Below are 22,963 nucleotides of genomic sequence, written 5' to 3'. Positions count from 1 at the left end.
TATCCAGGTATTTGGGGTGATTCCTGGGTCGGGTCCTGTCACTAATAATGAAATCCTTCAGTAACTGAAAATTTACTTATACAAACAGTCATGCTCATCTAAGGAAAAATTTAAATGAATTGTGAATGACAAGTAAATCTTTATCACATGTATTAAATTTATAATTTATAATTATAACAATTTAATTAAAATTGTGCATTAATTTTCATTCATCAGATTCATTTAGAGTGAGGCTATTTGATAGGAGCATAAATGTGATAAATATAGTGTGAAATCCCTTACACTTTTCTTGGTTAATTCCTTTAAAAAGTCTGTTTTAACTTTGTTTTTCTTCTAGGTAGTTTATGGAGTGATTCAAGAGAAATAAGAGCTGAAAGGGAGCAACGAAGCCATGAAACATGAAGTATTGATGCAGAGGACCAAGTTTGATCAACCTTTTGGCCAGAAATTACAAGGGAAGTCCACGGAATTCATTGTGCAAAACAGTTGCTGCAAAGCAGAAACTGCAGTTTCAGAATCAGCTTTCTGGGAACGGTTTTGAGGAGCAATTCTTGCATCATTAAATCTACACCTATGAAGAAAGGGCCAGCGATACTTGAAGAAATAATGTTATAATTCAACAAGAGCTAAAGAACTGGTCAAAAGTGTCAACAAGGCAGCAGGAAATCAAAGTCGAAGTATGCTTCCCGATAAGGCAGAAACTGTCAGCTTTTCATGAAGCTTTTTGGGAGATCTTTTCCGGCTATTTTCTTGGAGTTTTTCCAGAAGGTTATTGATCATTCTAGATTATATGATGTCATAGAACACGTGGGAGTCAAGAACCATCCAGAAACTTGTCAAGACGAAGTCGTTCCTTGTCCAAGAAGGAAGCTTCAGAGTCAGAAATTGAATCCTAGTCAAAACAGGACGGTTTTGCAGAATTCTTCTTTGGACGGATTTCCAGGGCATTTTTGGGAGGTTATTGCTGCTGAAAATATGAAGGAGAGTCCTAGAATGATTCCTCAAGATTTTGGGAAGATTATTAAAGCTTGAAAATCATTTAATTATGCACCAAGTAGAGTAATCCTCAAGCAACTAGGAGAGGCTTTCAAAGCGGAATTGGAAAAGGAAACTTGGGCTGTGTATTCTATATATATAGAGGCTCTGAACACGTTGGAAAGCACCATCCTACAGCGCCATCTTCTGGTCCCAAACCCTAGCACACAAAGTCTCAAAAATTCCCAAGTCCTCCAAGAGCAAAAACCGTGCACACCATCATCCATCTTCATCAAGCCTTGCCGTGTACCATCTTGAGGGGGGTTCTTGCGTTCAAAGGCTGCCTAAAAGTGAATTCGTGGCTCTCATCTTCTTCCCTTTACGGTTTTTACTTTCTTGTAATTCAAACTCATATGTTTTTAGTTGTGAATTTTGAGACAATGTGTGGCTAATTCACTTTTGTTAGGGGCGAGGTTTGAAGCCCCTAAGATATGTTTTTGACAATATTGTGATTCCTAGTTTTGTGATTGCTTTGTTGTGAAATTGTTTATTTGGTTTTGGTTTATGGATAACTCTTACTTGTTTATGTTCATGAACGCGTGTATAGAACATTATGAACTTGTAAGTGGGGCTAGAAATAGGTATTTTAATCTCCTAAACGGTTAATAATGCTTGTTTCAATGGTAGTAAAACCTATAGGACAATAGGTGAAACCAAATAAAAAGGATTGCATGCTAGGTAGGCGTTCCACACTAGTTTTGCATACTTGTTTCGATCAAACTTCCACATGTGATTAATGCTTAGAATAAATTGTTGATAGGATAGCGTTCTATACCTTGATTGTTTATTCTAAAGGCTTAGTAATGGTGCGTTCATCTTGCTTAAGTAATATATGGAAGTAATAAGACCTTATGCATGCGTTCATGGTTTGTTCTTGATTGAAACCTTTTTCACGACTTAGTAATTGAAACTAGGATGATAAATTTGTCTCAAGCATATTTTGGTGGTGGATTTCCGAGTTCCTAACATCTTCATCCATATCTTTTAAAACCTTAAACTCAAAATCGTTTTTCTTTTCTTCGTTTTCTATTTATTTTCGTGAAAACCCAAAAACCCCCAGTTTAGTGTGTTTCAGGATTGCAACGCCTCTGCAATCCTCCTCTCTGTCCCTCCTTCTTTCTCTCTTTTCTTTTTGTTGTGTGATGCTTATTTAAGTGTAGTTTTATTTTGTTTTGTTTTCTTTTGTGTGATTAATATAGTTACCCTCAATCTCTGGCATCGAACGATCCTTGCTTATCCTTTACTACTGACGACTACATCATTGCAGGGTTAAGTTGAGTGCTTAATTTTAGCGTATCACTATTGTTACCCTACCATTTTCTTTGTTCACCCTAACCGCACCCTCTATAACAATCTCTACAAAATTATCTCTTAGATGCGTGAACTCCTTGTACCAATATTGTTCTTTGAGCAACTAAATATATTGGACATTTGCCACAAAAACAACCTGAGCACCATTGAAGAGATTCCAAGCGCTCCTGAAGTATGAAATGGGTCAATGACTTGGTGAAGCAAAGTGAGGCACCAAAGGAACAGGAACAGGAACAGGAACAGGAAAAGGGGCACCAAAGGACATGAGGAGAGATTTAATGGACCCAGAAATCAGAGTAAAAAGATAAATAACATTGTAACTGTTCACTGTCATTTTCTGTCGGCAATCAAAGACCTACAAACATAATAGCTTGGGAAGCTGTCGTCCAACTGGTACCTTAATCTTGCATGTTTAAGTTGCTGCTTGCCACGTGCTGTGTGTGCTCTGCTTCTTGTGACAAAGATAATGATAATCTGTCAACGCCATTACATCCACTGGCAAAATGGTCCATGCATATCCTTTAATTTATATCACCCACCAAACGCCTATATCACTTGCTCTTCGTACAGCCTTCAATTCGATTGAAACATCTCCTCCTACCACCTTTCCTAGATACGTTTATCACCTTCTTTTTCCTTCTCCAACTCTCCTGATTACTTTTAGCGAAATTTTGCTAGTTGGAGCAGTTAAGGAAAAGCTCTGTACTAAAAAGGTCAATATCAGCAGATCTGAATTCCCTTCCACTTGATTATGTTTTGTCAAATATTGGATAAAACAACTTTCTAACAAATAAAATATTGCGAGGTATAGACTTTCGTCACATATACCGGATCCATATATCTCATATTAGAGTCTATCATAAAAACAATTAAAATAAAAATATAAAAAAACACAAGGAAATCTTAATTTAGGTCTTTGTTATCTGTTATCAACTACAAAAGCATGCAAGTAAAGAGTGAAGAAGTAGATAAAAATTTGTCATAAAAAAAAAAAAACAAAGTAGAGAAAAATTTGAACGTTAACCCCATCTGCCCAATCTTGTTCTGATGAGAGGTTGAAAACAAAAATAATTGAGCAGATTCACGCAATACAGATACCCCAAAATAGGAAACCCCTCTCTTTTGAGATACCCAAAAAAGGTAGACAGGGATTAATGGTAGAGGGAGTCTTACGTACGGCACCCACATCAAGTGGCAGTGGCAGTGGCAGTGGAGCGGGCCAATCAGTGCCTAAGCAGGGAGGTATTTTGAGTATTGCATATTAAAAATCAGGGACAGTTTCAGAAAAGACCAAAAAATTTGAGATTTTTAATTGGAAGGCCACATGGCCCCACCACGTGACGGCCCCCAACGCAAGAATTTATCTTAATGGTAACATAATGACGTTAGAGCTTTCAATTCGCACCACATCTTTATCTGGGTGCGTAGAAGAATTTTCACATGTTAATGTCATGTCACAAATTTGATGGGGAATAAGCTAAAAACGTGCTTAAACGTGTTCGCCTAGACTAGAACCAAATAATCCGTGTGCTTGTAGCAGATGCATGAGAGAAGGAACGTACTACTAGCTTAGGTACTATATATGTGGGTGTCTCTCTGAGCTAACTTTCATGCCAATTTTAATTTCTTACTGCCCCCTAAAGCTTCAATGGCTATCACAGAAAACCAGCCGGCTGATCAGGAGGAAGAAAAGCTCAGTGATGAGTGCAAGGCACTCCTTCTTTCTCTCCCCAAAGAGAAAGGCTGGAGAACCCTGCACCAATATCGATTCCAGGGTTTCTGGTGCCAATCTGCTGAAATCCAAAAGCATGCAAGTAAAGAGTGAAGAAGTAGATAAAAATTTGTCATAAAAAAAAAAAAACAAAGTAGAGAAAAATTTGAACGTTAACCCCATCTGCCCAATCTTGTTCTGATGAGAGGTTGAAAACAAAAATAATTGAGCAGATTCACGCAATACAGATACCCCAAAATAGGAAACCCCTCTCTTTTGAGATACCCAAAAAAGGTAGACAGGGATTAATGGTAGAGGGAGCCTTACGTACGGCACCCACACCAAGTGGCAGTGGCAGTGGGGCGGGCCAATCAGTGTCCAAACAGGGGATATTTTGAATATTACATATTAAAAATCAAGGACAGTTTCAGAAAAGAGGAAAAAATTTGAGATTTTTAATTAGAGGGCCACATGGCCCCACCACGTGACAGCCCCAACGCAAGAATTTATCTTAATGGTAACATAATGACGTTAGAGCTTTCAATTCGCACCACATCTTTACCTGGGTGCACAGAAGAATTTTCACATGTTAATGTCATGTCACAAATTTGATGGGGAATAAGCTAAAAACGTGCTTAAACGTGTTCGCCTAGACTAGAACCAAATAATCCGTGTGCTTGTAGCAGATGCATGAGAGAAGGAACGTACTACTAGCTTAGGTACTATATATGTGGGTGTCTCTCTGAGCTAACTTTCATGCCAATTTTAATTTCTTACTGCCCCCTAAAGCTTCAATGGCTATCACAGAAAACCAGCCGGCTGATCAGGAGGAAGAAAAGCTCAGTGATGAGTGCAAGGCACTCCTTCTTTCTCTCCCCAAAGAGAAAGGCTGGAGAACCCTGCACCAATATCGATTCCAGGGTTTCTGGTGCCAATCTGCTGAAATCCAATCCATAATGGCTTTCCAAAACCACTTCCAAGCTAATGACTCCGACGTAGTCTTGGCCACCATCCCAAAATCTGGCACAACATGGTTAAAAGCCTTGGCTTTTGCTATCGTGAACCGACACCGCTTCTCAATCAAGAGCCATCCTTTGCTCACTTCCAACCCTCATCATCTTGTGCCATTCTTCGAGTACAATCTCTATGCAAACAACCAACTTCCTGATCTCTCCAAATTTCCTGAGCCAAGACTGTTTGGGACACACATTCCTTATCCTTCTTTGGGTACAATCAAAAAGTCGAACTGTAAGATGGTTTATATCTGCAGAAACCCATTCGACACATTTGTTTCTAGTTGGCATTTCATCAACAAAGGGAAGCCACAGTCTGAAACTCCAATGTCCCTTGAGGAGGCCTTTGATATGTATTGCAAGGGCATCGTTGGGTTTGGTCCATTTTGGGAGCACATGTTGGGGTACTGGAAAGAGAGCTTGAACAGACCCGATAAGGTCTTGTTCTTAAAGTACGAGGACATGAAGGAAGATAGTGCACTTCACTTGAAAAGATTGGCAAAGTTCCTGGAGTACCCTTTTACTTTGGAGGAGGAGAGAAATGGTGTGATTCAAGATATAGAAAAGCTCTGTTCTTTTGAGACCATGAAGAAATTGGAGGTGAATAAAAGTGGCATGTTTGTCAAGAACTTCGAGATTAAGAGCTTGTTTAGAAAAGCTGAGGTGGGAGATTGGGTTAACTATTTGAGCCCTAAGATGGCAGAGAGGTTGTCCAAAGTCATAGAAGAAAGGTTGGGTGGTTCTGGTTTGAGATTCAATGTGTTTTCTTAGCTAGCAGATCCAGTCCAGCAGCTTGGGGTCCGTTAATTGGAGCTCTCTGGTTCCATTATTAATCATATATATAATTATATATGATTTGTGTTAGCTTCTCTGCTTACTGTCCTGTAAAATGTTAATTAGTAGCTTGCGCATCTCAATAGAATAAATGTAAGGTGTCATGTTGCCAGATTTCCTTTAAAATTTTCTCATCGTCACTGTATGCAAAATCCAAGGGTCAAAAGTGACATAAAGTTGGTGCAAAATGAATCATGCTCCACTTATTCAGTGAGTTATTAAACATGAATATATGTCAATGGACTTTTTTTTTATTAAACAAACAATTAGTAAATAATCTTTCGGCCAAGATTTTTAGCACGTTTTTATTTCATAATAGACCACATACAATAAACGTCATACCTTGAAACCCTGACTCCGCATTAGACCTCAAAACTCTGCCTTTGTACTGGACTTGAAATTTTTTGTTTTTCATTTCTCCAAGTAACCTAATTACCTCGAACAATGATAAACTACCCAATCCGTATATTCTCGATAGCTCTCGCCAAATTTGCATCATTGTCTCCATTAAAAATGAGTCCTTCAATCGAAGCAAATTGCAATCATTTATCTCGTTTAGTCTTCAATATCTCAGGACCATATTCATATACTCTTAACTAAGTGCGTAAATAAACTGACTTACCAAACAACATATAAGGTATATATGTCAGGTCTAGTATGTGATAAATATATCAATACTACTCGCTTTTCACACCTCACACTCGAAGTCGCTGGAATTTAACCACATTTCGATTGTAGTATGCATATAAAAGTGAAACATAAAGTAAAATAATATTAAATATTTTTCTGAAATCGTTAAAATTTATGCGAGGCGAAGAAACACCCTGTGACCCTAGCTCTCTCGATCCTTCGACACATCACCATGGCATAGACGTAATAAAACAAAAAAGATGGGCAAATAAGTAAATCAATATGGCTGATACTGTTCACGGAGAGATAGCCCTTTAGTATAGGTAATTACACATGCTTCTTAGTTCTAACCTCCTTTCCTCTTCTCTAAATTTTTTGGAATCTCATAATCCAAACAATGCCACCTCATTCTAAGCTAGTCATTTGTCTTGCTTGGTCTTTTCGATACTTGATACCTGAATAAATTATCTGTAGGGGTGAGCTTACATAAGTAGGGTCATACCTTTTTAGGTTGCTATCAACTAAGTAACAAACAAGTTTCAAGCAATAAATTGAAAGACAATGCATGAATGTGATATTAACTCATCACTCTTCATTTCCATATGATCATTTCATCAATCGTATTGAAAATGCTTCACTTCCTTTTTGGTGTATAGGTGGCTGAAATTCGCATGTCTCTATCAAGTGATTAACTCAACCACACAAAAAATTATTTTGTTTTCTCTCAATTCTTATGAATTTTAATATCTCGTACTAATCGATATTCTTTTATGACAATTCAAGATTTTTTTTTTCCCGATAACTCATACTCACAATTCTTCACCATGAATTATGGATGTGTTCAAGTAAATCCTTATTTGTGTGTCTGACTCAAACTCTAGGTTACTTTACCTAGTGGTAATAGGGTTTTAATTAGAGAGAATCTCGAAGAATGTCATAGAGATATCCATTCATTGTATAATTACATTTCCTTGTACAATTCAGATTGTATGCATTGTAATCCTCTATATAAAGAGGCCCATATTATTAATGAGAATACAACAATTTTCTCTCAATTTCTGATTCCCTAAAACACGTTATCAGCACGAAGCCTTAACCCTGAAACAAATAGCCAAACCCTGATTCAAGAAACTAAAAACCTTGAATCCGAATACAAAACCTTGAAGCCTTTTCTGCCTCCACCTCACAATTTGAAGCACTTGATCCCAGGAGTCCAGAACCGGCGGTGCCATCCGAAGAACTGGTCGGAAACCTACCGAACGGGCCACCGGAAGCTCCATTCAACTCGCAGCAAATATTCTACCTGTTCACCATCTTCCGGACCTCCAATTTTCACAAAATTTTGGTAGCAGAAGCCTCTTGATCTGAAGATTCAGGAACAAGAATAAAAAATCCAAAAACCGGACTAAAACTTGTTGAACCAGCCCCCTGATCATCCAGCAGAAAAACCGACAGAAAAGAAAAGAAAAGAAAAAGAAAAGAAGAAGAAAGAAGCAGCCCAGCCCAAAAGGAAGAAGTCAAAGCCCAGCCCACTGACATCAGCCTGCCAAGTCAGCAACCGCCACGTCAGCATCTGGACCCACTGCCACGTCAGCATTTGGACCCACTGCCACGTCAGCACTAGAGCCACGTCAGCACTAGAGCCACGTCAGCATCCCATCAATGCCGGTCAGCCCTCCGATCAAGGCCCGGTCAACCACTTTTTCGGCCAATTCCGATAACTTTTCTTGAGACTTTTCAGACCATTTCCGGCGATTTTTTCCTGCCAACTTTTCCGGCGACCTATTTCGAGGTATTTTTTTTCTAAAAGTTCCTGTTTTTTAGAGTTTTTACATTTAATTTCTCTTCTTTTTCGGGGACTTGCAACCTCCCTTCTTATACCCCCTTTTCTTCATCATAGGGGAGACCAAATTAAGCCGAACTGCGGGGTTGGTGCTCACTCCAAGCTTAGAGCTTGTTGAGATCTCCAAACTTAGAGTTTGTAGAGAATTTATGATCGACCACTTATGTCATTGTTTCGATCTAATCCAATATCTCTTGGAATCGAATTTCTTAGAAGCGACTACACTCGGAAATTCCTAATTTCTTGGAAGCGATTACGCTCAGAAATTTTATATGTTTTCGTGGTAGCCTGTTTCGTTCTGAAACTAACCCTAATTTCTTGTTCACTTTCAGTATGAGTAACCTAAACAAATTGGACTTTGCTCTATTGGGAACAACTGGCTCTGGATATCACAGGTGGGTTCGTGATGTCCGCCAGCATTTCAAGGCTGATGGAATCCTGGATATGATTCTCGAGCCTAGCCAGGACGTGCTAACAGTTGAGCAAGCTCAAGCTTTGGAAGTAAATAGAGCAACCTTAGAGGCAAATAAGGCGGAAGCCATCATCCTAATAACTCGTCATATGGATGACTCACTCCAGCAAGAGTGTATGAATGAAGAAGACCCCAGAAGGCTGTGGATCTCACTCGAAGATAGATTTGGCAACGTCCGTGACTCCCTGCTTCCCGACCTAGAAGTGAGATGGCATAGCCTCCGCTTCTGTGATTTCAAGTCAGTTCTTGACTATAACTTAGAAGCACTTCGCATTAAATCCTTAATGGAATTCTGTGATAAAGAGATCACACATGCGATGTTGATTGAGAAGACTCTCTCTACCTTCCCCGTCTCTGCATTGATGGTTGCTAAGAACTATCGAATCGATGTTGCTGCAGGACGGATCACGAGGTTTCATGAGCTCATTGGAGCTATGAATGCCGCTGAAAAGCATGACAACATCCTTGTGAAGAATTATAATTCGAGATCCGTGGAAATATAGCATATTCTGGAATCCAATTATAGTCGTGCCCCTAAGAGAAGGCGCTAAGAGCGAAACCCTAACCTTAGGGATACTTCTGGATGTTCTGGTCCATATAATCGCTCTACTTAGGAAGGTAACCGCCAAAATAGGCGAACACGGAACTGAAGAGGTCAACGTGGAAAGAGAGAGGGAAGCAACGCCTCTGGCCATGTTGGTGGCGCCACCAACACTAAGAGCCATCTAAATGGCGCTTTCAAAGCACCTCAATCAATGGAGTTTGAGCAAAAAGATGTATGTTCTCGATGTGGAGTGTCTGATCATTGGGCACACATTTGTAGAGCTCGTGAAGAAATTGTCACCGCCTACAAAGCATATTGTGAAGCAAGAGAAGCTCACTATGTGGAACAAGAAGATCAAGAAGATGATCTAGAGTGAAGACTACAAATTTGGCTGGGATCAATAGATCGCCAATTCTGTTTAGGTCTTTATTTTTCCAAGAGATGTAATAGGCAATTGCCATATATTGTTGTAGTAAATGCCAATGGTTTAGGTTTTCTTCAAAGTAAGCTCACCCAAAGTAAGTGTGATGTCTAGGAAGGTTATGAGATTAGTGGTACTTAAGTGAGCTTTGCTCCGCCGACATCTCTCTACTCACCTGGTCACATTTATTTTGGAATTACCGAAAGAAGTTAGACGACTACCATTGTTTTGCATTAGCTAGCATTTTGGATTAGATTTTCTTTGGTCAAAGAGACAATGCTGTAACTACGTTGGCTTATGAATAAAATTTGGAGTTCTTCTCATGATGACTCAATTTTGATTTTGAGCATATTACTTTTGTGACCACGATGGCTGGGTCATCAATATTAATTCAAGGACATGGAATAGCCTAAGTTCCCCTTGCCAAATGGCACCTTGATTACTGTCGTAGAAACTCTCTACGCTCCTAGGGCCAATCGCACCTATGAATAGCCAACGGATTCCATGCGAAAACGTACGCATGTAGAGAACGGAGATGAGTTCCTTTGCAATACCTCTAATGATTGCAAACAAAGGCGCATCTTAGAGAAGTTTATGTGTCTCTCTAGTGGACTTTATGTCACTATTTGAGCTATTAAATCCAATAAAGTTACGAGAGAAGATCTCTTGGATTTAGACACATATTGGCTTTGTCACGACAGGATAGATCATTCTGGTCATGATATGATGATCCGTCTACTAAAGACTTCACATGGATATCTTTTCTATCGAGCGAAATGAAGCATGAATCAAAAGTTGATCTCTGGACTAAGTATGACCGATGTTGCTGCCTAGGGCACCGCCTCCATCCACCACCAGCACAGGGCTGGCACAGTCCCTATCCAAACACCATGGATAGAGTCCATCATGGTAATAGCGCCCCAGGTGATGCTACAATCACCAACTTGCTTCAAATAGCGTTTCAGACTCTCAAGCCTAACCAAAATTCTCATTGGTTGCTTCAAAAGCCTCTCGCTCGTTTTACAAAAGCCGTTCCTTAGGAAAATTAGGACTGAGACTGTCGTATGCAAAGGATATGAAAATACTCATTTTGTTCTTACATAGAATCCGTGGGAATTCTGTGGAATGATTCAACCAACTTGCGGACGTTTAAATATCTCATGATGTTGGTTGACACGCAAACACACTGGTCACGTGTTGTGCCATTGTCCACTTGTACTGCTGCTTATGCTACACTCCTAGCACATACCATATGACAACGGGCTCACTCCCCGGATCATCCTATTCATTCAATTGGATTTGATATTGCTAGAGAGTTTATATTGAAGACTTTCAATGGTTATTGCATTGGGACTGATGTTGGACATCATATTCCCATGAACACACCCAAATGGTCTCTCGGAAACGACTACGATGGTAGCCTAGACATTGGTAATGTGCACCAATCTCCTTATATCCGCTTGGGGTGATGCAATATCGCATGCAACTCTGCTAATTCGTCTACGACCTACCGCCACTCAATGTATATCTGCGTTACAGCTAGTGACTGGGTACAAGTATTTTTCACTTCTGCATATTTGAGTGAGCCCTTTTATGTGCCCATTGCACCGCTACAACGCTCTATAATGGGTCTTTATAGACGAATGGGCAACTCAGTTGGATTTGAGACTCCAACAATCGTCCGCCACTTCAGGCCCTTGCTAAGCGATCTCATTACAGCTAGATTTGCAGGTTGTCACTTTGATGAGACAGTCTTCCCGTCGTTAGGGGGAGATAAGAACACAGATGTTCAGCAGGAACGACAGGAATTGTCGTGGTCTGTCCCCACAATGTCTCATCTCGATCCCTGTTAAAGTGATGAGATCACACAAATATGCTGCAAACAAGGCTGCAAGGAAGGACGTCCCTACGAGAGGACGTAGCGCCACCCTACACGGAGGTAGGCATGGCGCCAATGCCAAAGAGAGTGGCACTCTGGCGTTACAGCCATGGCCCCAGCTAGGATGCGTGGGAGGCCCGTGAGTTCGAAGGATACTTTGGTACATTTCAATCCTTTGATCATCAAGACTCAAAATCTGTCTCATGAGAATCTTTCGGGTTAGGGTTATCGTTGGGGGACGCCTCAACGTTAGAACCTATTCCTAAGAATATAGAGCTATATGAAAATTACACTAGTGTACATGAGACGTGGGATAGAAACTCCATCATAATTGTTGATGTAGTTGCGCATGAGTTTGCTGGGTCCGATGATATCGAACCATGCTTTGTTGATGAATGAATGCCAACATAGAGAGATTTGGCCTAATTGGAAAGATGCGAACTAGGTTAAGTTAGATTCTCTAACGAAGAGGAAAGGTCTTTGAGCCAGTGATGCCAACATCTCCTAACATAAAACCTAGTGACTAATGTGTCTTCATTAGAAAGCATGATGAGAAAAAGAGATGGCAATCTCGCCTTATGGCGCAAGGCTTCTCACAAAACGCCCTGGAATTGACTACTATGAGACATATTCTCTAGTAATGGATGTCATTGCACTCTACTGCCCTGTTAGTTTGGTAGTTTCTGAATAACTGAACATGCAGCTTACAAAAGTGGTCATTACGTATCTATATGGGGATCTAGATATGGAATATACATGAAGGTTCATGATGAACTTCATTTATCCAAGTCAAGTGGCTCTAGACCACGGAGCGTGTTTGCAATAAGTTTGAAACGCTCACTAAGATGATTACTTGATTGGGAAGGGATATGCCCATGCATTTCCATAACAAGTTACAGATTCCATCGCGGTTCATGTTGGACATGATCTTCATTAGAAGCCCTTAAAGAGTTAAGGGAAACTGCTGAACACTTCAAATCCGAGTTTGAGATGAAGGATTTTGGGAGAACACGATTATGCCTCTGTTTGGAATTTGAGCATCATGTTGATAGATGCTTAGGCATTTTGACAAGGTCAAACCTTCAAGCACCCCCATGATCGTCCTTAGTCTTAATCCTGAAAAGGATCCTCTTCGTCTGAAGGATGATGACGAAGATGTGCTAGAGGCAGAAGTGCCTCACTTGAGTACAATAGGCGCATTATTGTACTTAGCTCAATGCACAAGACTGGACATCTCATTTTCAGTGAACTTGTTAGCTAAGTTATAGCTCTGCGCCAACGCGACGCCATTTGATTGGTGTAAAAGATATCTTTCGGTACTTGAGATGTACGATTGATATGAGCTCGTTCTATCCCTATAGCGAGATGATGGATTTAGACCCATCACACACCAGGAACGCCGCCAACACTGGCATGCGTCCACTATCCCATCCCAAAATGACATAAGTGTTTTGGAAGGTTTTGCTGATGTTGGGTATCTCTCTGACCCATACAAAGGTCATTCCCAAACTGGTTAAGTGTTCACCATGGGAAAAGACCGTGATATCTTGGAGGTCTACAGAACAGACCTTAGTCGCTATATCTTCGAATAATGCAGAGATTCTTGCTCTTCACGAAGTGGTTTGTGAATGTATATGGATTGGATCCATAATTACGCATGTTCGAACAATTGTGGTTTGAAGTCTACCACAGATGAGCCTACGAGCATTTAGGATAACGTTGCTTGCTTTGAACAAATGAAGCAAATGCTACATCAAAAGCGACAACACCAAGTATAATCAGCAATAACAAACTCTTCTCAAGATCAAAGTGAACTAGGTTCGATCTAAGAACAGTATGGCAGACTTGCTCACTAAGTCATTGCCTAAATTCCACTTTCGAGAAACATGTTGGTAGCATCGTTTGAGGAAGTTATCCAAACTCCAATGACCGTAGTCGTCAGGGGGAGATGCAGACATCAGGGGGAGGTGTCTACATGTATGGTCTCAAAACGTAAAGTGTGTGTTGTGCTTTTTTTCCCCTTCGACCGAGGTTATTTTTGTCCCACTGGGTTTTTGTTACTCGGCAAGGTTTTTAATGAGGCAACGAGAGGAGCACCACATTTGGGTGACACAAGGGGGAGTGTTCAAGTAAATCCCTATTTGTGTGTCTGGCCTAAACTCTAGGTTACTTGACCTAGTGGTAATAGGGTTTTAATTAGAGAGAATCTTGAAGAATATCTTAGAGATATCCATTCATTGTATGATTAACTTTCCTTGTACAATTCAGATTCTATGCATTGTAATCCTTTATATAAAGAGGCCCCTATTATCAATGAGAACACATCAATTTTCTCTCAATTTCTGATTCCCTAAAACAGGATGATAATATTTTGGACTGCAATTCATTAATTAACCCTTCACAAAAATTTACAATTGCAATTCGATCACCTGATTTAAAGCCAATAATTTGTGTGACATTTTTTTTGTCTAAAGCCAATAGCTATTTGATATATATGCTAGTCCATATATTTTCCAACCAACAATGCCAACAGCCCATATATTTAAGGGTTAAATACTGTTTACCCCCTGAACTTTCAGGGAAAAAACAGTTCAGTCCCTTCCTTTCACACGTTTACTCCCTTATCTCTCAATTTTGGACCAATAGGTCCCTCCGTTAAGTCTCCGTCCAATTTTGACGTTAAATCAAGGGTAAAAATGTCTTTTTCCTCTCTTCTCTCTCTCCATAAACAAATTCCCTTTTTTTTTTCTTTTTCTTTTTTAGGGTATGATCCCACCTCGGTGAGTTCAATGGTGGCGGAGTTGTGCTCTTCATTGTCTTCCTCAGCCACTTATGGCACAGAAGACTTCACTACTAGAATTATGTCAATAGACATCACCACTATTAAATCGGTCGGAATTGCACGCGATGTAAAAAATACATCCTAACATCAGTTTGTGAAAAATCGATTTCTATTGTAATTATAAACATCGGTCGTTAAATTAACCGATGTGTAAAGTCTCGTTCAAAAATTTTGAAAAAACGCGGAGGGACTAAGTTGAAAATTTCAGAAACGCGGGAGGACCAAAATATTCATTCCCCCAACACTTAGACTTTTTTTCACTTGTCTGAAACTTTTGAACCCTAATTACTAACTCTCACTTCAACTCCAGCGCGCCTCCTTCTTCGCGTCGACCTCATTCTCCAACCTGACCCTCCTTCCCCTCCATCTCCACCTCCGACCATCACCTCTCTCTCTTCTCCTTCTCTCTTGCTCCCTTGTCTTTCCAAACCCTACTCTCTCTCTCTCTCTAAAATGCTCTCCGTCTCTATCTAAAATTGACGAAGATGAAGTCTCTGTAGCTGCGCCAAAATTTCTTAGGGGAGACGATGGAGCCGCCCCAGTTGCCAAACCCTAGTCCGGCAGGCCTCGGTGAAAGCATAAAGCCTCCAACGAGAACGCTTCTCCATCTTCAGATCTCATCTTTACGGCCCTGGATTCGAAGCCTTCGTCGGCGGCCAAGTTGAATAGTCTGTTGCCGCCATGGCCACGGCCATTAAATCCTCTCAAACGGAAGCTTGAGATGCTTCCTGAGAACTCCGCCCATGGAGCCTCTGATTCCGGCGTCCCGGTACTGCTCTAATCTTGAGACTGCTAATTTGAGAAATCTGTTTGTTTTTCATGAAATCGATCTTGGGGTTTTTGCTTGTGTAGAGCAGTTAGGTTTACTGCTTGCTGAGATTGATTTATCAATATTTGTCGAGTCTATATATGATACCTTTTATCAAAGATAAGATGTTCTGTTCTAAAAGCTTTACCTGTGTTTTTTTACCCTCCATTGTAAGTATATCGTATGTTACAGAACAACTTGTGGACTTGTTGAAGCATTATCACATCATGCATGTGCCTTCTATTGTCCTTGTTTTGTTTGTGTCACCTTTTTTTTTTGGTTGGATCTTTTCATTTACCAATTATTTAATGCTAAAATTGGTTCAGGTTTGTACAGACGTGAGACCTGCATTGGATAAGGAACTTCCATCCGCATATGTTGAGGAATACAGGTACATGTTATAAGTTCTATGGCAAGCATTTCTGCAAGTATGTTTTTTCAATATCTTTAAAAGCCAAATTGAGCATTATGCTCCAGAATATTTGACTTAATATTAGTGACTCTACTGCTCAGCTTTATCAGAGGCATTTACAGTCATGCGCTTAATCCATGTACTTTTATGTAGCCAGTGTTTCAAATTAGCTTCTTCTTTCGTGTCTACTTCGATACATCAAACTATGTTTTTACTTCATTTGGTAACTTAAGATTTGAAATGTAGTTTCTAAATGGACTGAGAGAGAGCTATCCAATAAATCTTTTTCTCTAACTTTTAAGAGTGCTCTTTTAATAACCATACAAGAATAAACAACTATTGGTGGCTTTTAAGTAACATACAATGGACAATACTTGTCTTTATTTCATTTGTTGGTGCATGCTGGCTCATGTATGTTTCTGTGTATTTGGGTAGGGTTGTGTAATTCCTTACTTTTTTGTTTCAGGTGTGCTTTGGATGGAGAAATACTTAGATATGTGGGTGAAGCTTATCCAAAAGGGGTCTGCTCAGTGTATTGTGGGAATGGTAAAGATGCAGAGGGCCCAGGATCTGACTTTGAGCTCGTGGTAGTGATTTCAGCTGCTAGACATAGCCCACAAAATTTCTGGTGTGTCAAACTAGTTTAACCACCCAACCACAAATGCTTTATTTCTCTTTAACATTAGATTTCATTATGCACGTAGTCTGCACCAACACCAGTTATTGCAAATTTAAACTGTGTCATGTTGTTATACCAGGTACTTTCTTAGTTACAAATATAAGGAAGATAATGTGGATTTCCTTTTTTTTTTTTAAATAATTAGCAATGGTAGTTGGCGTTCAGTGTGGAGCATTGAGTTCAAAGATGAAGTACAAATGCTGGAATTAAAAGGCAAACTGCAGGTATTATTTGTTTTGTACTTGGTGCATGATGGATGTGCAACCTGGTTCATGTATCTCTTTGCAAATATATATTATGATATGCTTGATTCCTAGCATAAAGGCCTAACCAAGAATAAACTGTTACTTTTCCATGTTCACATCTTCTCGTTCTTTCAGGTGGGTGCCCACTATTTTGAGGAGGGGAATGTGCAGTTAGATGCAAAACATGAATGCAAAGATTCAACAATTTTTCAGGTGGACTTTAAATTGACTATTGCCATTTTATCTTGCTATAGCTTGGGAAGATGTACCATCCAAGGTCTATGAAACTTAATGCATTAGGTATCATATCACTTTCTACGTCAATTCTAATCAAGGCTTGCAAGGGAATAAACCTTTATGAGTGGTAGGCAGTACTTACTAAATGAACTTTATGCTATAAACATGCCGGTTGGTGTTGCTAAGTTAGTAAATGGTAAAGAGTTTTTATTGGTTGGCTGGGTCATTTAGTCTGGTCCCTACTAGGATGATTGTAATCAGTTGCTAGTACTTATCAGTAGACTGCAAATCTTCTTAATTAAGTTGACATAACTCTTGGAGATGATGTTCTTAACCTCCTAAGCAATTTAAAGTCTGAAAAGAATACAATTCATCTGACCTTATTATACAATTATTGACAGAACATTTCCTGTGGCTGCTTTTCTTTATTTAATTTTTTTTCTTATAACTTAAACATGTGACTCTCACGCATTGATGCCCTCTTCTCCCACCCTCATTGCAGTCCTCTGAAGATTCTGCAATTACCATAGGCAACATTATAAGGCAACATGAGGCAGAATACTTGGCATCTCTTGAGGTCCAACCATTTGTTGATTTCTCAAGTTAATATATGGTGTTGTTTTACATTTTGAGATTTTTACCAACAGATTTACTTCTGCAGGCATCCTATTCAAACTTGCCCGATACCACTTTTAAGGTACCATTCAAACTTCCCCTTCCCCGAACAATGTTTCTTTATGAGTTCCTTACCTGAAAATCCTTCCATTATTCATTATTAAATATCTAATTCGATTCATGTCAGTAACAGAACCTTCAAAACTTAATGAATGAATGTTCTGCAGGATCTTCGTAGAAAGCTTCTAGTTACTCGCACCCTATTTCCATGGCAGAATACTTTACAGTTTATATTGACAAGAGATATCACAAAAGAACTTGGCATTGGAAAGTGAATTCACCCTTTCAACTGGAAGGTGTTCGACTCAGAGAACGAATTTTCTCCCATGTAGACCCATTTCATGAGTATGCTGGTCATGCATAGAGGGTTTGCCTATTTATCATTCCCTTTCTCTCGAGTGATGTCCTCAGCCATTGGAGCTTCTCCCTCAGTTTTGTGCATTGTAATATAATTGATATCTATGTTTGTGTAGATATAATATTCTTATTACTTTTCATAGAAGTGTGCATTGTTTATACTGTAGGAATAATGGGAAGTAAAGTTTACTCAGTCATGTTTATGCTGAGTTCATTTAAGGTTTCTCATATAACCATTCCCTATTGTCATTTTCATCTATTTAGGTGCACCATGTGTTGCTGCAATTGAGAATATGAGCCATTTTGATGCTGATGGGAAGCGTCATTACCCATTTGGTAAAGGCTTAGGCTCAGAGGTATGTACATATATAATTTACTTTCTTGCTTCACATAATATCTTAATTAATCTTAGTATTACAGTTCATGCATTACCATGTATTTGAAAAAGTTTAATTCACATGTTTGCAGGTTGTAAAGCAGTTTGGTATCCCTAATCTATTTGATTTTCCCATTAGACCAACTGTAAGTCCTATGTTTTTTCAGTTCACTTATCATTCGAAATTGCTCTAGTGCATGCTTGAGACTAGCTTGGTTGACAACAAGGGCCATACAATTTCTATATAGTTCAAGTTTTTGTTTCAGAGCACACATTGTCACGATTTTGCTTCTTATCAATTTATCATCTCAATATGGTATATTTGCTGCGGGCAGAAATTGTCTAAAACCTTGATTACATTTATCTGGTAGCTATCTGCGTCTGGAGATAGTGGAGTACCTGAAGTGGTAGCTGATCCTCTAGGTGAAGTTTCTAAGACATTTCAGGAGCTTGGAATATGTGTTGTGCAACAATGTGCTAAGATTCACCAACAAGGTATGTTTGAGGTGCAAGTTGTTAGGATTCTGCTCAAGTTGACTGCATACCATAATTAATATGTACTTGAATAAGTTAAATCATAGTGAAGATTCAGGAAATTAAACAAGGTTAATATTTAACTCAACGTGTTTTCTCACCTTAATTCATGACATATTTGTTTAGCCTGTGAGATGTCGAGTATGAATGCTTTTGTGGTCATTCAAATGACCTTAATTTTCTAAATCAGCTACCACAACACATCAGAAGCAGATATATATATGAAAAGACGAGATCTACATTTCATCAGTTTGTTAAATCGTGCAGGCCTTATTGAAAGCTGCGGTTGGCTACCTCTAATTTCCCTATCCAATTAGAGGCTTGCTTGTTATTATCCTCCTTAGAATATTTTGGTTAGGAGGCAGCAGTATTCCATTTGTTGGGCTAGTACTTACATCATTATGTCTCATCTCATTCTTATTGTTTCCAAATTCTTTTCGAAACTTGAAACTGTGATGGAAGCCAAACTCTAGTAGGTGTAGTGTGGCAAAAAGTATCTGTGGTCGTGATTTTGCTTGATTAATCAGAAAACAGGGAGCACCAATCATTATTAATGATGACACACTTTCCTTTTCGACCAAGGTATACGTATTAGGAATTAACATAAACTTTGGTTTAAATATTAGCGCATTTCATTATGACTTACATTGATATATGTTTGTTGTGTATATATATATTTGTAGTGGGCGGTAAAGACTCGGAAAGGATATACCCAACAACAACTTGACGAGGTGCGCATGGAGGTGGCCGACTACTTGCAGACCTTGTTGTAGATTCTGACTAGGATGGGGATTTTGAGTAAGGCTAGATTGCTATTTTGGTTCACTTTGACTACTTACAGACCTTGTTGTAGATTCTGACTAGGATGAGGATTTTGAGTCAGGCTACATAGCTTTTGGTTCACTTTTTTTGTAGTAGATGAAGTGAATGCAGCAATTATGAACAAAATTGCTGTATATAGGCATTGTTAGGCTAGCTTTGTAGTAGGTTAATTGGGGTTTTGTTTTGCCTGTTTTGTGAACTGTCAATGATGATGATTTTGGACAAAATACCCCAATATATATTGAAATCACTTTGGTCAACTGTGGATATTGCAATATTGTATAGCAGCAGCTACATATTTTGTGGACATCAATCCTCTTATTTCAAACTGATGTCTATGTATAAAGTTTAAATCAGTTATAGCTATAAGAACTGATGTCCAGTAAGAGAGATACATCAGTTCCAAAATCAAAATCGATGTCCCATTAACCATAGGAAATTGAATTATTATGTTGGAATCGATGTGCCATAAGCTACTGCACATCGTCTTTTAGAAAAAGATCGATGTCCAATATAAGTATTGCCATCGATGAGGACAAGAAAACCGATGTTATGAAAATATATGGACATCGTTTTTTATAGTGATTCGATATATTACATAGCATTAGACATCGTTCTTTTACTGGAACCGATGTAGTATAAGATGATTAACATCGTTTTTTCCTAGAATCTGATGTTAATGTAAGTAAATAAATCGGTTCATATAATATTCAACTGTGTATATTGAATTAGGAATGGTAGGATATGAGCTAAATTACACGTCTAAATCATGAACAACAAGAAACGTTCATGGTGACTGATGTGTGAAGCAATATCAGTCATCGTTTTTAAGTAAATAACGATGTTAAAATGTATAGTTGGGCTGTAGGATCTATATTTCTATAAGCATTAAAGGCAAAAATATGAGGGTTTAACAATATATAAACATACAAATTTGTCTGAATTTAAACGTATTTACATCGATTTATAATGAAGAACCGATGTATATAATTATACCAGACATCGGCTAAAAACCGATGTCTGCATTTTCCGGATCTTTCTCATCAGGCACTAAGACATCGGTCGGAATTCTTTTTCTCATCGGTTTTTGGCCGATGTCTGAGGCCATAATTCTAGTAGTGCTTGTAAGTTCTTCATCTGCCTCAACGACCTCGCAGAAGCCGCCCTCTACACCCGCCACTCCATCCGCCACCACCATGCCCCCAAAATCAAAACCCCAAAACCAGCAATCATTCCCACACCGGAAAACCCAACCCGGAAAACTGCAACAAGTCTTCTCTAAACCCAGATAGATTAGACAAAAGAAAAGAAAACTAAAACAATTCCATCAACAACCCATGAGCTCCCTGCAAACCCTGCTCAAAACCGTCTTAAAAAACCCCATTACCATCGAATCCCAATCCCAGGCCAAACAGCTCCATGCCCAATTCACACCGCCATCACCAATGCCACTGCTCCGATCCGCCGCCCAAAACCTTAATTCCCCACTTCTCTAATGGCCATCACAGAACCTTCAAATTAAACTTCCAAAATCAACAAAGAAAAAATCTAATTCCAGAATTGACAAAAAAAAAAAAAAAACCAAATTTCTGACCAAGACCAAAACTTGACCACTCAAATCGAATACACATGGGAGAGATTGGCGTATATGGTCTTGGCTTTGAAGCTCTGCTGCCAAGCAAGAATCAAGCAGAGAAGAACAGTTTCCCTGTTCCGGTGGAGAATGAAGGTACAGATGCTGCCGTAGATGTAACCGGCAAGACGAGAAAGCAAATTCCAACTGGCTGGAGGGGACGAGGTAGATGCAACTGCCACCTGGCAGAAGTGACCTGATCGAGCGGAGGAGACGGTGTGGGTCTCGATCTGGGTATCGAGGCAGGAGGCGAGACGGAGAAATTGTCTACTTTGGCCTGCCAAAAAGTCATGGAGAACGCTGGAGAAGATCGATATGGGTGTCGACTCGGAGGCAAGGCGATATTTGATATTCTGATGGTAGGGTGTGTGAGGAATTCGGATTCAGATGGGGTGTTTTGGCTTTACAAGGAGTTGAAGGAGAAGTTGGGAGGGGAGCTGGAGGATGGAGTTGTGGTTTAGGATCCACCCAATCCTATCAGTGGGCAGAAGGGAGGAGAGAGAGAGATAGGTGGTGGAAGAGGAAGAAGAGAGAGAGAAAAGCATAAGGGAAGAGAGAGAGATCGGTGGTGGAAGAGGAAGAAGAGAGAGAGAAAAGCATAAGGGAAGAGAGAGAGATCGGTGGTGGAAGAGGAAGAAGAGAGAGAGAAAAGCAGAAGGGAAGAGAGAGAGATCAGTGGTGGAAGAGGAAGAAGATAGAGAGAAAAGCAGAAGAAAAGAGAGAGAGATCGGTGGTGGAAGAGGAAGAAGAGAGAGAGAAAAGCAGAAGGGAAGAGAGAGAGAGAGAGGAAAAAAATAAATTAATTAAAAAAAAAGAATTGAGGGGTATATGAGACATTTTGACATGGAAGGGATAACCACATCAGTGACTTAACTGAGAAATTGGACGGAATGGACCTATTGGTCCAAAATTGAGAGATGAGGGAGTAAACGTGTGAAATTAAAAAGGGAGGGACTGAACTGTTTTTTCCCTGAAAGTTCAGGGAGTAAACAATATTTAACCCTATCTTTGACAAGCAATAATTTATGAAAATTATAAGAAAAATATCCATTTACCCAAATTTGAGCTACACTATTTATCGGAGGTTTCTGAATTTTAGAGAATTTGCTTAAGGGGTTGATCTGTGAATACATGGACTGTGTGTGCTTGGAAATAAGGTATAGGCATCTTGCAGCGACAATTAGTGCCAATGCTAGCTTTTCTATGTCGAGCTATTGAGTCTCGGCATTAGCGAAACCCTTACCTGAGTAGTATACTGGTAGCTTTGATTCATTTTCCCTTCTTATCAATGCAAAGCTTATAGATGTTCTGGACATAGTGAGGTATAGGTACAAGGTTTAACCCAGGACGGGTTTTGAGAGCAATGGTACCACTGCCAAGTAATTCTTTATCGCCAAAAATGTTGTCTCATGCTTTGGGCCCCACGTTATGTGCTTGACATGTTAAGTTTTTAGGAATTTGAAGAAAGGTGCACACTTGTCAGTGAGTTAAGCAATGAACCGAGGAGAGCAACAATATGCCCCGTTAGGCACTGTACCTCATTCATGGTGCTTGGTGTTTGCATGTCTAGAATGGCTCGCACTTTTTCTAGGTTTTCCTCAATTCCTCTAGCTTTGACTACTAAGCCTTAAAATTTTCTACCTCCAACAA

At 39.5% G+C, this 22,963-nt stretch overlaps 2 protein-coding genes and 1 long non-coding RNA gene across 6 annotated transcripts; all 3 read left to right on the top strand.

The window, feature by feature from the left end:
- Positions 1-3,847: 3,847 nt before the first annotated feature.
- LOC112174563 (cytosolic sulfotransferase 15) lies at positions 3,848-6,129 on the top strand. 2 transcript variants are annotated; one of them, XM_024312363.2, is made up of 2 exons: positions 3,848-4,105; positions 4,963-6,129. In XM_024312363.2, the coding sequence occupies exons 1-2, from the start codon at positions 3,995-3,997 to the stop codon at positions 5,839-5,841; spliced, it is 990 nt and encodes a 329-aa protein (XP_024168131.1). In that variant the 5' UTR covers positions 3,848-3,994; the 3' UTR covers positions 5,842-6,129. The 2 variants fall into 2 exon arrangements, with proteins under 2 accessions (XP_024168131.1, XP_024168123.1); XM_024312355.2 differs by lacking the exon at positions 3,848-4,105 and having other exon boundaries at positions 4,709-6,129.
- Positions 6,130-14,783: 8,654 nt separating this feature from the next.
- On the top strand, positions 14,784-21,376 carry LOC121051597. The gene is made up of 3 exons (XR_005806180.1): positions 14,784-15,304; positions 15,388-15,391; positions 21,364-21,376. It is a non-coding gene; the product is annotated as an uncharacterized LOC121051597 (long non-coding RNA).
- On the top strand, positions 16,154-19,947 carry LOC112177630 (F-actin-capping protein subunit alpha). Of its 3 annotated transcripts, XM_040512275.1 has the most exons (9): positions 16,154-16,383; positions 16,580-16,658; positions 16,815-16,892; positions 17,419-17,493; positions 17,578-17,613; positions 17,759-18,304; positions 18,417-18,470; positions 18,696-19,440; positions 19,542-19,947. In XM_040512275.1, exons 1-6 carry the CDS (start codon positions 16,169-16,171, stop codon positions 17,864-17,866), a joined length of 591 nt encoding a protein of 196 aa, XP_040368209.1. In that variant the 5' UTR covers positions 16,154-16,168; the 3' UTR covers positions 17,867-18,304; positions 18,417-18,470; positions 18,696-19,440; positions 19,542-19,947. The 3 variants fall into 3 exon arrangements, with proteins under 3 accessions (XP_040368209.1, XP_040368206.1, XP_040368204.1); XM_040512272.1 differs by lacking the exon at positions 18,696-19,440 and having other exon boundaries at positions 19,542-19,926; XM_040512270.1 differs by lacking the exons at positions 18,696-19,440; positions 19,542-19,947 and having other exon boundaries at positions 18,417-18,577.
- Positions 21,377-22,963: the final 1,587 nt, after the last annotated feature.

Source organism: Rosa chinensis, chromosome 1 (assembly GCF_002994745.2).
Source record: "Rosa chinensis cultivar Old Blush chromosome 1, RchiOBHm-V2, whole genome shotgun sequence".
Lineage (NCBI taxonomy): Eukaryota > Viridiplantae > Streptophyta > Magnoliopsida > Rosales > Rosaceae > Rosa > Rosa chinensis.
The sequence above is the reverse complement of the archived record's forward strand: the minus strand, read 5'-3'. Positions and strand labels throughout refer to the sequence as shown.

Coding starts and splice junctions, on each gene's coding strand:
- LOC112174563 (XM_024312363.2), top strand. CDS start 3,995: ATGGCTATCACAGAAAACCAGCCGGCTGATCAGGAGGAAGAAAAGCTC. Junction 4,106..4,962: donor AAGGCTGGAGAACCCTGCAC/CAATATCGATTC, acceptor AGAACCCTGCAC/CAATATCGATTCCAGGGTTT.
- LOC112177630 (XM_040512275.1), top strand. CDS start 16,169: ATGTTTCTGTGTATTTGGGTAGGGTTGTGTAATTCCTTACTTTTTTGT. Junction 16,659..16,814: donor AATTAAAAGGCAAACTGCAG/GTATTATTTGTT, acceptor TCGTTCTTTCAG/GTGGGTGCCCACTATTTTGA. Junction 17,494..17,577: donor AATACTTGGCATCTCTTGAG/GTCCAACCATTT, acceptor TTACTTCTGCAG/GCATCCTATTCAAACTTGCC.